At 44.3% G+C, this 18,213-nt stretch overlaps 1 protein-coding gene across 10 annotated transcripts in view; it reads left to right on the plus strand.

The window, feature by feature from the left end:
* Positions 1-763: 763 nt before the first annotated feature.
* Positions 764-18,213, plus strand: part of tns1a (tensin 1a) — an 85,963-nt gene continuing 68,513 nt past the window's right edge. For 6 of the 10 annotated variants that reach the window (XM_056370107.1, XM_056370110.1, XM_056370112.1 and 3 more), the window contains exon 1: positions 4,164-5,076. In XM_056370107.1, the coding sequence (XP_056226082.1) occupies positions 4,981-5,076 (96 nt within the window). In that variant the 5' untranslated portion in view covers positions 4,164-4,980. Of the gene's footprint in view, positions 780-4,157; positions 5,077-11,283; positions 11,625-18,213 lie in introns of those variants that run through there. The other 4 variants (XM_056370116.1, XR_008826741.1, XM_056370111.1 and 1 more) reach the window with 4 other exon arrangements.

Genomic DNA, 18,213 nt, shown 5'->3' on the forward strand with positions numbered 1-18,213 from the left:
AGAATGACTGATCAAAGCACCTTCACTTAATAGACTGAATCATTGATCACAGGCCATAGAGGTCACCTCTGTCTCTGCGGTGCTTTCTCTTGGATTAGATGTGATGAAAAGTGACATTTCTGATACAACAAGGTGTTGTCATTATCATGTATTTTTATGTATTATGTATGGCACCCTGCACCTAGGAGTCAGGACTGGCATGCCTGCAGTGGGAAAGGGAGGCTTTCTTCTGTTCCATGTATGTTTCAGAGTTTAAGATTGATCTTAATTTTAAGATGGGAAGAAAATGTGTGTTAAGTAAATTATTAAAACTGAGTTTGCACCTGCTCTGGAAAGGTTTTACATGAGCAATGGAGGAAAGGAAGTAAGGGTAAGAGGGTTAAAACACAAATGTTGAATCTTTGTGTTTTAAAAGGGTGGCAGAAAGAGAAAAGGGCAAAAAAGGGAGTGGAATAAATCAAAGGGGTGGAAATGGAGGAGAGCTGAAAGTGGAAAAGAGGGAATATAAGGAGAGAAATGGAAGGCAGATGAATCTGCGTGTTAGTGAATGATGAGGTGTGTGATAGAACCTAATCTGCTGTCTGCTCAGTACAGTGCACACTCTGTGAACTGAATGTGAATGGGATGCTGGTGCAGAAAACTAAACTCTGCACCTCCTACTGTCTCCTGTTTCTCTTGCAGCTTGTACACCCAGCTGTCCAGCTGTCCATCACAACCATGGCCATTCGGTTTCCAGCGTGGGCCTGTATGACATCCCTGCAAGCCTGCAAACTCTGGCGGTGAGTTGCTTTTACTAATTATTTTTGATTATGTGCTTGGATGGCACTGGCTTTTTCACAGCTGGGAGGTCACATTTTCAACCTGCCATGTGTAATTGTCCTTGGGCAAACCAAACAATCCCATCCTGCTTTGTGTTTCCAAATCATCCCGAATTACCAGTCACATGCATGAAATGTAATTAAAACCTACACCTGTTTTGCTGCCACATTTCCAGTGTTAATGCTAAACTAAGAAAGTGGTATCGGTCTTCTCATGTAACTCTTAGCAAAAAAGCATTTGTCTGTAATCTCATCAAAGTGGGAACAAATCTGTGTAACTCCATTCATCTATGATTAGACCTTTGAATCAACAAGGGGTTTTAATAGAAAAGATGCTCTGTACATATAAAACATTCATAACAACATTTGTTGTGAAAAGCATTACCTCAAATTAGATTTACTTGGATTTTGTTTGCACGTGATGAAAAATTTACATGAACCTTGCACTGAGCAAATGAAAACAGAAGGCGTGAGTGTGCAGGTGAGGCTTTACACCTGGAGAGAGGGTCATTATAGGTTGGAAACAAAATTGACGCATTTCACAGCATTAAGAGATTGACTGAATATGAAATATATAATAAATAGCAAACAATTGATAAATATTGACTGACTTTACTTGAAAACTGCTGGTGCAATAGAGGATAAATCATAGCTAACACTTTAAAGTCCCTGTTTTTGTGCAGTTGGTGAAAAATGATAGATTCTGATCCCGCTGCAGATGACAGGGGAAAGTCATTGAGGGAGAATTTTTTTTTTGGCAGGCTGCTCTTTTTCACAGGGTTTCCAGTCAAACGGATAGGCAGTGTGACAGGCCAGTCAATAGAAGTCAGCAGTGATTATGCAAGTTGCTTATGCCTAATGAGAAAGGTCAGCGCATTGCCAAGAGAGTGGGACACATGCCCAGTCTCACACTGGGATGTACAGCACACACTGCTGTAGAATACTGTGCTGTACAAAAACATACTCCTCATTCATCTGCTCTGCGGAAAGCGAAATGTCCTCTTCTAAAGAGAAATATTATTCCCAGCCTATACATTTTTTACTCTGGATAAAATGCTGCTAAATGGTTTCATATCGCTGTCGAAATGCTATAGATGTGTTGCAGCCCTTGCAAAGTAAATCAGAGAACCAGTTCAGTGTAAAAGGAGCAGTTCCACAAAATATCATCAATATTGTTGACCTAAAGGAAAAACACGCTTTCTGCTTTGCGTTTCTGGGCCCATTTGCCTTTTGTTGGCACATTTTTCCTCTTCCTGCAGACAAGTAGCCGAGCACAGATGTGTCATGCAGTAAGATCTAAAACATTTCAGGATGTACGACGTCAGGATTTGCTGTTGGTCCGTCAACATGAGACAGTGAGGAGCTTCTTTCTGTAGAGCTGCCATTTTACATCAACATCATAGCGACATCATACATCGACTATTACAGTAAAAGGAGATGTTATTGCTGTTCCTCCAGCTGTAGCCTCAGTTGACCAAAATGCAATGAGACATCATATGCTTTAGATAAATGACTGCTGAGAATGAGCTCGCTGCATGCCCATATTCTCACCTGTGATTGAAAGCAACACGTTCAGACCCGTTGGAGGGTATTGAAAGGCATTCTGTATGTAAGGTCTACTTATGAGTTTTAGACCGGGTCATGTGCCCCTACAGGACTTAGTGTGGGGGCAGCTGTAACTCCTGTCTCTGTTCAGAGATGCTCTCTGGTGTCTTCCATCATCTTCTGCCGGCCGACAGCTGCTCACAGTGGATGCTGTGACCAGTCATGGCCTGTTGTTTGCAAACAGCTGATTGTGTCTGCTGCCGCTGCTCTTCCAGTCTTTTCCCCGGGGTCGTTGCTGTTTCACCCATGTGGTGAATTCAATTCAATTCAATCCTATTAGTTATGTGACCAAAGAGAGATGTATCTCAAAGGGGAATAACGAGTCTCCAAACTCATGTGTCATCTTAGTAAATGGGCTCAAAGGCTGCATTTTTTTCTTCCTTTTAAACACTGTGTATATCTACACTGCTGTATCATTAGATACAAGTGAGACGGTGCCTTGCCCAAAGGCATCTCAATACTTCTTTTTTAACCTGAATGTCTACTGCTGTTCATTTGTTTGTGCCATGTAAACCCACGTGACACCTTTTCATTCATTCATTCTTTCAGTAGTTGCTGAGCATAAGCAGTGCACAACAGATAATTAAATTACATCATACACATTTGAAAGATACTGTTCATTCAGAAACATATACTGGCACATGCCTTTCAGGCTAAGCTAGCTTTGGTTGACAGAACAGCGTCCTCTCTACACTTTATCTCCCTCGCTCATTGCTTTGATGTGTTGTGATTGTGTTGGTGTGGCGGTTGTGTGCAGGGTGGGAGGGGTTGGGGATGGGGATGGGGTGGGGTGGGGGGGTGGGGGTGGTTGTAGCAGAGAAAAGCGTTCTGCAGTGAAAATGTGCTCCCACTGAAGCGTAGAGAGACTGCAGCACAGTGAACGAGCCTGTGCACCACCTGCAGTCGTGTATATGTGTGTGTGTGTGTGTGTGTGTGTGTGTGTGTGTGTGTGTGTGTGTGTGTGTGTGTGTGTGTGTGTGTATGTGTGTGAGAGAAAGAGAGAGAGGGAGAGAGGGAGAGAGGGGAAATAATCACCCAAGACACAATGATTCAACACCCTGCTCCTCTCCTCTTCTGCCATCCTCTATCCGTTCTTTCTCTCCTCCCTCCTTCTCTCCCTTCGACCCAATTCTCCACACACTCCACAATCATCTCACCCTGTGCCTGCCTTGTATCAGCCTTGCACCGTGACGGCTGCTGCGCGTCCGTTTGTGTGTGTGTGTATTGCGCATGCTGGTGTGTGTGTGTGTTCGCCAGTAGTCTCTGCTCAATATTCTCAAACATTCTCCCCTCCTGCCTCTTCCTTCTCCTGCGATTCGCTGCCTTCGTTTTTGTCCTTGTCTCCTGATCTGTTTCCTGATGTCTCTCATCCGTCCATTTTGACTCCTCCATTCACTCTTTCAATCCTCTCTGTCACTCCTCCACCTCTCCCAGCGATCACTACTTGATGCGCACTTTCGTTCGTACGCACACTGCTGTCTTCTGTTCAGTGACACTGGTTTCAACTCTGAAATATAAACACAGAATGAATACACTGAATCTGTCATTCTCAATAGAAGCTCCTTCTGTTTTCCATCTTTTTTTTTTTTTCCTTTCTCTTTCAACCGTTCTGTTCCCAATCATTTCTCCCTTTCTCCCCCCTCCTCACTCTTTTGCTCCCCTCCTCCCGCGCTGGCTGAGTAAGTGCTGCAGCATCAGTGTATGTGTGTGTGTGTGTGTGTGTGTGTATGTGTGTGTGTGTGTGTGTGTGTGAGAGAGAGAGAGAGAGAGAGAGAGAGAGCAGCACAGAGCGAGAGAGAGACGAGTGTGTGTAAGCGGAGTGTGTGAGCGTGAAGCACCGGGGATCCTGAGCTTGGAGGGGAGCCGTGTGATGAGAGGTGGGCTCTTCTGCCTGTGGATGGATGTGCCAGGACAGCTTTTTTTTTTTTTTCTTTTTTCTTTTTTTTTGCAGTACGTGTGCATGAATGTGTGTGTGTGTGTGTGTGAGAGACAGTGAGTGTGGGCATGCCAGCGTGCGTGTGTGTATGTGTAACAGTGTCGTCGATCAGCGACAGGCTCTTCGCATTATGCAGCCGACGGTGCTCATCACAATTTGAAGACTGACTCATCTAGACCAGGCTGTGGAGACAGAAGAGACAAAAGAGAGCAAAAGACAGATGGATGGAAAGACAGGAAAACAGTTTTAGGCTCTTGATGCTTGGGGTCCCTCTAGACCGTCCAAGGGTCTAGTCCGTTTGTGGGACGCCAGTAGCTTCACACCGGCCCCCCTTGCTCCCCTACAAATTGGGATTGCAGACATACATCCAGACAGGTAGCCAAAATTTGCACAAAAAAAAAAAAAAAAACCCTGAAAGGAAAATAAGTCCCCAGTCGTCGTCTGACTTGAAGGAAGGTTTTCAGTTCCTTTCTGCTCCACGGACTAGGACAAGAGGGTCTCCTGCCTTCCGCGAGGTCTTTTCTCGCTTGAAATCGTTCTTTTTCGGGGGTTGCAGGATCCTAACACCGGAGCCGAGGGGGGAGATAAGAGGCTGGCAGACGAGACGGGACAGACGCAGGCATGGCTCGCCTCAACTGGTGCCTGGCTGCTGTCATCAGCTGGGGCAAGTTCCTCTTCGCCTGCTTCTTCCCTCTGCGGGGGGCCAAGCGAGACAAGGTAAGACTTCATGGAGGAAGGGTTAGGGGTGCTGGGAATGGGAGACCGAGAGGGAATTCAGTGGACTTAGAGGACGAGAGGACTTCTGCACATGTTGTCTTTCATGCCTCACTTCAACCCCATGCAGGTGACTTTCTTTGGCAATAAATGCCATTAAACATCTGGGATTCTCATCCTGCATGAAATATACATCAGGATGGGCCTTGTTCTCAGTCATATCACTCAGCCCTTACATGCATACGGTCGGCTTTACCTAAACCACCAAATGACGTAGCTGTGAAAACGAGCTTGGCGGCTGGTCGTGGACAATGGGCTCTGGAAGACTGGTTGGTGTCCCTCTTAAGTGCTGACTCAAGGTCAGTGTTACATCTCCTAGTGGTCTCCAGGCAGCTGCTCCAGATAAAGATGGTGGGGGAACCATGGGGGGGATCAGATTTTGGATTTTGCCACTTGCAGCAACCACCAGGAGCAAATGATAGTTTCTCCTGATACATAGGGTCACCTTGCTTTCACATCTGCAGAATTGTAATGCACCATTATTGGGGGTTTGCGTATTCCCAAGAAAGAGCCCCCCCCCCATTCATCTCCTTCCATTGCACGTCATGCTGTATTTGCTCGTTTTTGATGAGGGGGTTGTGAGTCTTTCATCCCTGCGCCATGTTCCGATGGTCGTTTTGCACATGTGTATGAGCAAGAAAGGCCAATCTGAGTTCATTGAATGGTATCAGCTGAATGCACACTCTGGGTTTTTTGTCTGCCCCCCTCCCTCCCCCCGGAGCCAATGTTATTAGCAAGACCTGCACTGCAATCTTTGCCTTTTTCCTTTTCTTTAGCAGATAATTAATCATGTGTAACAACTCCGGTATGTCTAAACAGCATTTCCTCTTGCACACTCCAACGTGCGCACTTACACACATGTGAGGACACTAGAAACAGTGCTTGAGGTGATCCTCTGATGAATGGTGATGGGTGGGATCATTTTTTGGGGGTGATTTTTTTTTTTTTCTGACATATTTTTGAAACGCCACAAGCATCTCTAGAGCAAAGACCTTTTTTTTTTTTTTTTTTTTTTTTAGAGCAGTTGTCCTAAGGCTGGAGACAGTGACCAAATCAGCTCGATGCACTGCATCCTCAGCAGTTTTTAAAAATGATCCTTTCCTGAGTGAGAATATTGCCATAAAGTAATGGGACTTTTCATGTGCCCTTACATTCTACATTTTAATCCTCAACTTTGCCTAAAGCCTCAATCCTGGACATGAATCTCAGTCGGGAGGTTTGAAACTTGAGTGTTGCAGTGCTGTAACTCTCCCTCCACTGCGAGCTCTGTGCTGTTGCGTAGAAGAACTGTTTGGGCAGCAGTGGTGTTATAAAGTCTGGTGGTGATGGGATTTGGCTCGGGGTGACGCCGTAACATGCAGTGCTGCAGCCTCCCGTCTCTGCGAGCCCCAACACCCTCCCACCAGCGCCAACACCAGCAGCAACCACCACCACCACCACCACCACCACCACCCCCCTCCCCACCCCACCCCACTGCCGCAGCTCCTTATCTCTACACCCGCGCTCAATCCAACCACACTCCCCCCTGTCGCACTCTCTCCTATGTGTGTGTAAATGCGTGTGGATCTTGTTAGTGCCTTTGCACACACACACACACACACACAACCACACACACACACACACACACACACACACACACATTTCAACCCCATACAATGAATCCCCAACCCATTATGTTCATTCAGTCACAGCTTTTGCTCAGCCTGTGCTTTCAGCAGTGGCCTTTTTTTTTTCAATCAAGAAAGACGATTTCCTTTTGTTTGAAATTTTCTCACTCTTCAAACAAAACTATCAATAAATCAATGTGGTGAATGAAGGCTTATTCAACATTCGGAGAGGGCTTGTTCAGCCACATCTTCGACCCTTGTACTGACAGATGCTCCACTTGCGCCACTTCTAAGATAAAGACATTGTACCCTCAGGTACGGTCTATACCCTTGGTCCTTATACATTGGAAGGAACATTCATGTAGATCTCATTTTTTCTTGATTCCATTGTAGCAGCCTGCCTCAATCGTTCTCATTTCCATGTCCAGGATTTTTTTTGCACAGATATTTACCATTTGCAACATTTTATTACATTACATGTAAAAAGTGTTCATTCAGACTCAAAGAAAATGCACTTGCCTTTGCCAGTGCTATGTATATCGATACATGTGCCTCTTCCACATGTAGGATCATCATCAAAACTTCACTTTCTGTCTGTCACTGTGATCTACTTGGATATTTTTCCTCTTTTTTTTTTTCTTTTTTTAATCACAGATGAATGCGACTTAATATATAGCTCTTAAAGTTGCCTTCATTTATTTAGCCAATTATTGCAACAGCAGTTTGGCAGATCACCAAGATATTTGTTAGGTGGCCAGTAGAGCTTCCCTTCACCCACTGCAGCAAGTTTTGGAAATTCCAGTCAGATGTAAGCGGTGGCCCCATCTTGTTTGATCGGACAAATAAATGAGATTTGTGCCTCCAAACAGCATTTTCAGTCACTTTTTGCAGTGTGCATGACGATCATTCAGTCTGTTGCTGCTGTGTCTCTCCAGCTGCAGCACCAGAGCTGGTCACATGACCGACTGGGAGGTGAAAGTGGAGAGGTAAGGCTCTGTGTCTTCCCTCCGAGGACCGCCCTGAGGTGTTCAGTTTCCATGGCAACGGGGCTCACGCGGCAGTTTCCCGCACGATAGGGCCGGGTTACTACAGGAGATGGGCTGGGGATATTGTCGGTGTGGTGTGTGTTTGACTGTGAATGGATGGTGCTTTCGCAGGGAAGGGATGTGGAAACAGAGAGGGAGGCAGCGGCATGATGATGATGCGTAAAGCTTTTCTCCATGTGTGTTACTATGGTGACACTATTGTGGTACTATGGAAGGGTAACCGTCTCCTCTCCTCGTCTCTCATCCTCACATCCTTGTCTCTCCAATTATCTTCCTCTCTGTTTCTTTCATTTAAGTTCATTGAATAATCTGTCCTTTCCTCAAGTCTCTGTGTTTCCTTTCCTTTCCTTTCCTTTTATCTAATTTCATCTCCTCATGTCTCCTCTCCTCTACTTTCCTTTCTTTTTCTTTACATCCATTGCATCTGATTTCCTTTTGTCCTTTTTGTGTCTCCTTCCCTCCTCTCTCCTCTCCCCACTCTTTGTTTCCTCTCCTCTCCTCTCTGTATTTGGTGTTTACTTGCTTCCCTATTCATTTAACTAATGTCCCCCCGGGCAGTAAATTCACATCAGGCAGTACTGCAGACAGCCAAAAGAGAAGAGGGTGATGGGAAATCTGTCCACTGAATGGCTCCTTATTCTCTCCCTCTAGATTGCCTCTCCAGCATATGCATGAAAACCTCATTCATTGCTCGTTGTATTTATCACATGCTCCCAGCTTACCTTTCACACTGAGAAATATTGGCTGGCCGTGGCGAGTGGTGAGCAGGTACGGTGCCCAGAGAATTGCAGACTTCCACCCTGAATGGCTCAGTGTATTCTGGGCCGGCGTTCAACATGATGGATGCTTTGTTATTCTAGCATTAAAGCTTTAATGTGATGGATTCTCCAGCGACAGAAGAGGAGACTGCGGAGTCGATGTGGAATACTTCTCCTTAACTTTGCTTTATTATTCTCTACTCTCTTCTCTTCTTTTCTCTTCTCTTCTCTTCTCTTCTCTTCTCTTCTCTTCTCTTCTCTCTCTTCTCTTCTCTTCTCTTCTCTTTTCTTCTTTCCTCTTCCCTTCTTCTAATACAACCAAAATATTTGAACATCTTGTCTGGGCTGTGTTTGCATTGGTGGAGCTGCTGATCAAATATCACTCTCTATGTGCATTTGTTAGTGCATGTACATGCATATTAAAGTTCCCCCAACCTTTAAATAGGTACAGCAGGCTGTAAATGCCATTAGTCTGGGCTTTAATGGAGAGTTTTACTGTCCCATGATGGTCTAAGTTCCTTTTTCCATGAGCACAATTCTGTGGAGGACAAAGCGAATGTGTAAGTGTGTGTGTGTTTTTTCGCCCGTCTGCCTGCCTGTGTGTTTTCAGTGAGTGCCGGCATGTTGCATTGGGAATAAGGGAATAAGAACCTGACCTCACTGTGCAAAAATGTTGTACTGAGAAAATACACCACTCCCAATAGCAGCCAAAATCAATGCTTTTTGCAGGTAGTAAAATATCACTTAAATAGCTATTCTGGCTGCATCCAGAGACAAAAAACATAAATTGTATGCTTGAGCTGTATATGCAGACAAGCACAAGCACTGCTAACCATCTGCAGAGCGTCTGAGGGTTGGTTAGAGGCCACTAGAGGCTGCTAGCAACCCAGTTTAGACCAGCTGGCTGCAGGGAAACACTTGGCTGTCATGTATCAAACACTGGAACCGAATCCATCCAGTTCAGGAGTTAACATGACTGCCTCTGCGAAAAACCAGTAGCATTTCTCCAACATGTCCACACCGTGCTCTTTGCTTTCTTTATGTTAATAGAGTTCACACAGAGGCAGACACACACACACACAAACACACACACACACACACACACACATACATAAACATAAACACACACACACACAGATTATGTGTCAGGTTAGCCTATGGATCGAGGTAACTGTTACAGTGGAAGTGATGGAGTGCAGCAGGGATCAATAGAGGGTGTTTTCTCAAAATGAATTGGCTCTTAGCCCTTTATGGATCTGACTGTGGAGTGATGTAATGTGTCCGCACTGCTGATATAATGTTGATTCAGTGCTGTACTTTATATAGATGTACACATGCATATAGCAATACCTCACGCATGTGTTCAGAAATGCATACATGCATGTGTGCATGTTTAGTATATGCACACACACAGGACCTGGGAATATTTACCTATTTTCCTATGTGCACAAGAAAAGCACATTTAACAATACAATAATACATAATCCTAATCAATAGAAGAATATATGAATTCTGATTTAACATGGCGCTATTAGTGTTAGCTCATATCAGGCCAGAAAATGTACCCATCTTATCTCAGGAACTTTTGAAAAGTCTGCATTGTAGCCGACATGGAGTTCTCCACCAGCATTTGGCTCTGCAGGGATGGGGTCATTAGGGGACTTTGGAGGAGTGTTGGAGGAGTCTTTCTCCATTAATATGTAAAAATGGGTACTGGGTATGGGTATACCAGCAGAAATAATTTTGAGCATATAATAGGTAAATAAAATCAACATAATTGCACCTTGGCGTATTCACCGGAAACAATAACAAATCATCACAGTGTTATTAAGAGCTGCCCCCCCCCAAAAAACACCACATTTTCACTGCAGCTCTATAAGATGTTTTTTTTTACGGAAAGCCTTTTACAACGTAAGCCAAGAGGTTGGCAGCTCTTATGAAGGAAGCTGCTGAATTGCATTGTGGGAAGCGCAGGATCCAGGAGCTTTACTCTTACTATTGGCTAAGTCAAGATATCCGTGACCCTTCTACAATTTTGACCTTTTCAACGTGTCTCTCCCAACTTTTCTAGCTCCATGGGTAACGTTAACTAGCTTGAATTCCCCTTTAAGTGTTTCAGGTGAGACCCGGATAGAATAAAACAGCTCAACGGAAAATGCGGGAAATTTGCTTTTTGAGTTTTTCACAGGTTTTTAGAAGAAGAAGAATGTTCGTTATCGTGTGCATATAAGTCCTTCCTTTGAATGTGTGCGTGAGTGTGCATGTGCACCTGTATATGCAATGTCTGTATATCTGTTTGTCCGGCCACTCGGCTGCATCACGGCAGCTGGTGAGTGCTGCAGATATTTTGAAGGAGGAGAGGAGATCTGGAAACAGGAAGGGGTTGCCGATGAAAAATTGAAGTGACATTAGCGCAGACATGAGCGAGCATGCTTGCAGAAGAGAGGTGGAGGGAAAGAGAGGTGAGGTATGCAACGCAAGGAAGCCAAAGGGGTGGAGGGTGGTCAATGAATAGAGTGTGTGTGTGTGTGTGTGTGTGTGTGTGTGTGTGTGAGAGAGGTAAAGAGAGCGAGGGGAAAGGAGGGACTAACAAGGATCATTTGAGGAGAGAGGAGTTTTGGAGGGAGAAAAATAAAGGCCAGAACTCACCTCCCCCCCTGTCCTTCATGGAATAAAGTTACCACACTTGAAGAGGGACAGAGAGGAAGGCAGAAAGCGAGTGAGTGAACAAGAGAGAGAGTGAAGGAGCAGCAGTGGAGGAGGTAGAGCAAGCAAGCGAGAGAGAGGGAGGGAGCTCAGATGAGGGAGACTGACTAAGGCCATCAGAGAGAGAGAAAACGAGAGCAACATTCCCTTTCCCACCCTGTGTGCACCTCGCACGTCTGGCATGGATCCGTGTCACCAAAGACTGCGTGGAACTGCTGGGAATTTCTGGGAATACTGTGGATTTCTGCCGTGAGACTGGAGAGCCCTTGGGTGGCGCTTTTTGTTTTTTCAGAATGCCCTCTGTCTCTCTTCCTCTGCCCTCCGCTCTGGCAGGGAGGGCCAGGACGTGGGTTTGCCTCTCCTGCATGTTTTGGGTAAGAAACCATGGTCAGGGATGTATGCAAGCTTGAATGTGAGTCAGTGATGAGCAAAGATGTCAACACCATCATGGAAAAAAGATTTTCTGTATTTTTTCATGTATTCAAGTAAAGAGGTATGAGAGTAGATACCCGCATTTATGATTCACCAATGGCTTTTTCTCTGCTCACAGGTTTCTAAATAACCATCCATGATGATGTGGAGTGGGCGGTTGTGTTTATGTGTGAAGTGTAAAGAGGGGAACAGTTCACGGTCAAAAGTTTCTTTTGAAATCCCAACACTGCAGCACCACTGCAGCCTCCAAGTCTAGCATGTGTTTGATGTTTATGGGATTTAGAGATTTGGCCGAAAGTTGGAGGTTTTTTGAAGGAAGTCCGGTTCACAGTTTACAAACTTTACACAGGTCTAATATTATTCGAACTAAATCTGGATGTTAGGTTCCTTCCTTAACATCATTCATATTTTAGTCACTAAAGGTCAAGTGCTTTGGTCCTTTCTCATTTGTCCCACTGTGTATGGAATAACTTGCAAGAGCACGATGAGCAAATCTACAGTAGTCGGCTCCGTTCCGTGATCCGGGGAAGACTAATCTAGTTGACTGCTCTGTGGCGACTCGCATCGGTGTGTTCTTGCGTCGAGTCCACGCGGCCTCGGCTCTAGAGCTATTTCTGGTTTCTCCTGTATAATTTAATCTGCCGCTGCTCGCTTCTCCTCCTATCTGGGACTGACTGAGTGTGTCAGGAACAGGGGGCTTTCCACACAGCATCTTGGTTAAGAAGAAGAAGAAGAAGAAGGAAAAAGTCAGGCACGCCAACACACCCCTGGACACGCATGAAGTTGTGGAAACCTGAATATGGACCAAAGAACATGAGGTCTTTTCTAGTATAGTCACATAACGTCAGTGTTTAAGACTCATATGTCGTTTGTGTTTGAGAAACCCTTCTTCCTATACATGTGAAGATGTTCTTCAGCCACATTATCATATGTTAGTGTGAAAAACTCTTTTTTATTGTCACATCACACATTACCTAGCTTTTGGTGCTCTTAGCTGCAGCGTAGCACCATCCTTTATTGGCGAAGCGCTGTAGGTGGATTTATTGCTTCTTTTGCTGTATAATGTATACAGAGTGAGTAATGATCACACCCAAGTGTTAAATGAAGCATCTGTCCTACTTTTCTGTAGCTTGCAGTGGAGGAGTGAGCCATTTAGATGCGAGGGGGAAGGAGGCAGGGCGGAGGAAAAGCTCTGGCACAGTTCATATGCAAAGTGAGACACTGAGTTGTCCACATGCAAGGCCTCTCAATCCGACGATATCACCCTTCAACAACAAAAAGACGCGAACGCTGAGGAGGAAAAAGAGGGGGAAAGACTGATGAGTGTCGTGAGGCGTGACATCAGCAGAGAAAGGAGGAAGAGTAACGAGCAGAGGCTGAGTGACGTGCGAGGAGTGGGTTCTAAGAAAGCTCCTCAAATACATGCTATTAATAATTTATCAGCCCCACGCGCAGAGAGAGAATATTAGATTTGACATGCTGACGGAAACAGCCACAAACGCAGGCTAGTTCCTACAGCGAATACTGGCCGAATACTTCTGTGAGCTCATTACCGCTCGACAATATGCTAAGCAGCTCTGCCATGAATAACAACAACCGTTATTTGACACAACACCGGCGATATGATTTTTTAACATAATTCACTGAAGACTTTCCTGCGAGTGTTTACCCGAGTGCAGTCAGGGTGCAACATTAAGCCCTGAGATTATGTTCATGGTGTCACAAGTTTGACTACAGACCTCAGATTTATATTTAACCACTTTTTATTTCAACTTTTCTGTCTCTCTTTAAAACACAGATTTAGGCATGAAATAGTGAAAGTAACTGGCTCAACCGTCAAATTGTGCATTTTTGCGTTGCCTAACGTGACGTGTTTTTTGTGTTTTACATTACAGTGTTTTTGAAAAGGTCACAGGCCCAATTTGTCATTTCAGACCATAAAAGTGACGGATATGTTTTGGTGTGATACAGAGTTTGACATAACAAGCATTTGTAGGCCTTTTAAATGAGGTATACACACCTTTGACGCAATTAAACGAATTGTGAATTCACCTAAATGTAACCGTGGTAACTGTGAATCAATTTCGGAGTCATTGCAGGTTTCATATCGGCTACCCTCTAAAAACCCTCATATTACTGTATATGAAAGGTGCACTCAGCTGATTTTAGAAATAAGCGTCAGTTTATTTATCATGGAGAGTAGCACCCCTTGTGGAAATGGTTGAATAATATCATCTGCGGCTCTGGAGCAACCTTGAGAACAGCAGCTCTCTGAGATCTGAGATAACCCTGATGACATCACTAGTGGATACTTGGTACTTGGTCTTGGAGGTGGCAAATCTTTAATAGAAAGCTTGTGTTAAAAACTAGTGTTGTGGAGTTTGAAAGACGCGGGCATTTACCAGACGCTCTACAAACACTAATTTGAAGACTTGAGTGCGCGTTAAAGAGGATCGGAAAGCTTTGTTTTAAACACGTTCTCTGAGTTTGACATGTGACAGCATAAAACCTCCGCTCAAGCAAACAACGAGTCGCTTTTAATCACATTTAAAATCTGATTATGTCCAGACCGACTGCCTCTCAACTGTGTGCTGATCGTTTTTTCTCCCAGTATTGCTTACCCGGAGCCAAACTATCATCATATATAGCCAACAGGCACTAGCTGCGGCTCCATGATATGGTGGAGAAAACTCCGAGACGCAGAGGAAGACGGAAGTCAGTTAAAATAGCCTCATTTAGATGTGCCTCTCAAAATAGCCGCAGGTAATTACATTAAACTTCCAGTGTTGCTCTCAAGTATGCACCCAAACAATTCACCAACTCTTTACAACCAGAATAAAGTTACAGAAATTCTCCCTCTGGCACAGCGGGTACAGTATATATGCGTCTATGAATTAACTGCTCCTTGTTAATGTTGCCGTTGTCGTTTGCCATGTGATTTCTTAGCTTTTTTTTTCGTGGTTTATTTGACGCTATGATTCGCAAACAATTATATAGTATAGTCTTATGATATAATAAAAACTCTCTGCTCAAAAACTACTTCTATGTTATTCTGTGTCACAGTCCAGTACAAGGCAGCTGAAACACTGTAAGACAAGATGTATGGTAGATCCATCATGTCTTCAGTTGTCTAACAGAGTCCCTTATTGACTGAACAGAATCCCCAGAGAGCTCTGAAAATCAATCAGGCTTTGATTGGGCTGTTACTGCCTGCCACGCCTCTGTGTGTGTCACCTCTGTATGAGTGTGTCTCTTGTGTGTGTGGGTGTGTGTGTGTGTGTTTGTATGCGTGTGGCCCAGCGTGTATTAGGAATGCCATTTCCCTCTGCTAATAAGAGTGTATGTGCGAGGCATACCTGGTGATTAGCTGGCGCTGAGTGAGGAGATTCATCTGAGTAATGAGTCTGTCTCGGGGTCTCTATGTGCGGCCGGGCAGCAGCAGCATCATCACTGTTTATATACTTTTGAAAGAACGAGCTCGATCTCCAGGTCATTTGAAGAGTTTTTGGGGTTTTTTTTGTGATTGAAATTCTGTCACGATATTTGTGCTTAAAGAGGCAGCATTTTTCTGTCCTCCAAGGAATTTTTTCTTAAAAATAAAAAGAGAAAAACATTAGAGAACATCCTCAACTTCAGTATAAACCCAATTAATGGGTTATTTTTGAAGGGCTGGACAATATATAGGGTCAAATACTCTCATGTGGCTTCATCAGGACTGTTGTTTGTGAGGTTGTGACCTTCTGGAGTAAGTGCTGTCCAAACTTTACTCCTCTATTTATTCCTTTATCCTGAGTGTTGTTGATGTGTTTTAGAAAAAAAAAAAAATAAGAGAACAAACTTCATTTTTTCCAGCATGGAATAAAAATGGTGATGATATTTGTGGCTGTGATGATGATGTCCACCTCCAAGTGACATGAAACTGCACTCAGACCTAGTTTTAGTTTACAGCCTCCAAAGGGACCTCATGTCCTCTTCAGCTGCCACACAGGCTGTCTGTCCGCTGTTAGAGATCACTCCAACTCTCACCGGAGCTTCCGTCCATGCTCTCGTTCTTCTTACCAGCTCATTTGTGGATGTGTGTATATGCATGCATGCCGCCTGGTACTGTATCTTGGAGAATCAGACTGTCCTCTGAGAGTGTAGCCATCACTCTGGCTAAACAATGCTCTATGTGTGTCTGACCAGGTGATTTATATGCGATGTGACCGGATGCCTCCCTGCAGGCCCCCCGGGCCACCACCAGCCGGCCCGTGACCCAGCTTCAGCACACTTCCCCTGGGCACTTTGTACTGCTCTACCCCCACTCTCATAACCGAGTCTGGATCCTTGCCCGCGTAGTTTAGTAGATGTTGGCCAGGATGCTGCAGATCTGTCTGATTCAAACATCAAAAACGCCTTATCCTCAAAATAATATAATACTTAGTCTGTAAAATGTCGGTATATTTTCCAGAGCTCGTGGTGACAGCCAAACGTTTTATCCAAAAACCAAATATATTTCATTTCCAACTATATAAAACAGAGAAAATGAAGCAAATATTGTCATTTAAGAAGCAGGAAGTAGCGCTACACCAATGTGCCAATCAGCAGTACGAGCAGGAAGCTACAAACTGAACAGGCGGTGCACACAAGTGCAACGTATGCGTGTTAACACAACCGCGCACACCTGCACTCATAAAGTTGTGACGTGCATTAACATGTTACGCTGGGAGACAGACCTGCTCACAATCTGCATTTCAAAGTTACGTCTCTGTCTTGTTCCCGTCCTGCACTTTTTGTGTGTGTCGTTTTTGTCCTCCCTGACATGGACTCAAAGAGAGGGGAGCTCATTAGCAAACGCGGCATTCTAAGTTCATTAGCAGCTGACTAATGATCATAAGCGACCTAGACTTCATGATCACAGCTCATTGATCTTTGTGTCTCTCAGTCTGCATCTGGTATTGATCATATCGCACGCTCGCGCAAACAGCTGCGCCCGCACGCACGCACACAACACACACACACACACACACACACACACACACACACACACACACAAATGTACGTATTTATATGTTCATTTGATCCATCCATATAACATCACACGCACACACACAGGTTGTGAGGTAATTACAGACACGCACACGTACATGCGATGTTTCTCAGTTTGCTGATGCTCGGAGGAGGAATCTACTACAATCTGGCAACCGGCCCACAGTGTCAGACCACTGGGATCGGCTGTATTCAACGCCATTAATAAAACATCCTGAACTCGTATATATGTTCTTGTAGACTGATCCATACTCCCATGATGTATGGATGTATAAAGGGAGAGAAATGCGACGGATCTGTGTCTTAACTTAAAAATTCTGATTGATGAGTGTCATTTTTTTGATTTGTGCAGCGCTTCATGTTTGTGATTATACAGTAACAGCCTGCTCACATACTTTGCTATGATCATTGGTACTTCTTTTCTGCCAATCAGGATGTACCCATAATCACAGTGAAGAACGCCCCTCGGGGGTTTTAACCAGAACAATGACTGTCCTGATAAGAGCTTTCACTCTCCCCTCTGTTATTTTCCCATCTACTGTAAAAACGTTCATAAACGGAGGGCCATAGGACAGCACCTTAATCAGCCCGGGAGTCATGGTTTAGAGCCGTTAATTCGAAGGTGCTTGACATGAAGAATTTCAGGATGCCTCGGATTTTTGTGCTGAGTAAAGCTGGTGAAACAAACATGATTTGGCAGTGCAGTTCCATCGAAATCATTTCGCGGGGGCTGATCTTAACCACCCTGCTAATTCCAGCCGTTTGATATGCCATCTGCGTGTTGAGATCACAGATTCAGAGAGAGTTCAAGAGCGCAGGGCTGCCAACGAGAGCAGAGTTTACCGTGAGGTGATGCAGAGTCTTGCAAAAGTTCAGGAAAATGTGAAGGAAGTTCTGATGTGGACGCAAGTAATCTGAAGATTTGTCTACCACACAAACAAGTCAGTCACTAGAGGGTAACTCCATTGATTTTACACATAATAGATTATTATAGTTGTGTGTGTATAGCAGGCAGAGATGGAGAGGAGAGGTAGGGAGCATCTAATGAAAAGATGCTATTACAGTGCATTATAGGAAATGTAGGATCCGGCTTTTTCATGACATGAAATGTAATAATCTGAAGTGTTCTGACCATTTAGATGGAATAAATAGAATCTGTCTTCATGTACTTGTCATCCTTTATTTTACTGAAGTTCTCTCATAGAGATAGACCTGACACTATAGAAGAATTAGACAAATAAGCACAATGAAAAACGGAGTCCAAAATGGAAGAAAACTGTTACATTTAGAAATTTAAAATGCGAGAATGCAGTACAGTCTAAATTTCTTAACCCTGAGACCAAATGGAAGTCCATCACTGCGCCATCACTGTCATGTATCTAAGAAAACTGCTTTATACAACAGGAGAATGTATAAAATATAGAAATGTTGACACACTCAGACGCATACAAATATTACAAATATCACCCCGGTTCTCGTTTCCCCTCTTTTTTGTGTTTCTCG

Source organism: Seriola aureovittata, chromosome 24 (genome assembly GCF_021018895.1).
Source record: "Seriola aureovittata isolate HTS-2021-v1 ecotype China chromosome 24, ASM2101889v1, whole genome shotgun sequence".
NCBI classification, from domain to species: domain Eukaryota; kingdom Metazoa; phylum Chordata; class Actinopteri; order Carangiformes; family Carangidae; genus Seriola; species Seriola aureovittata.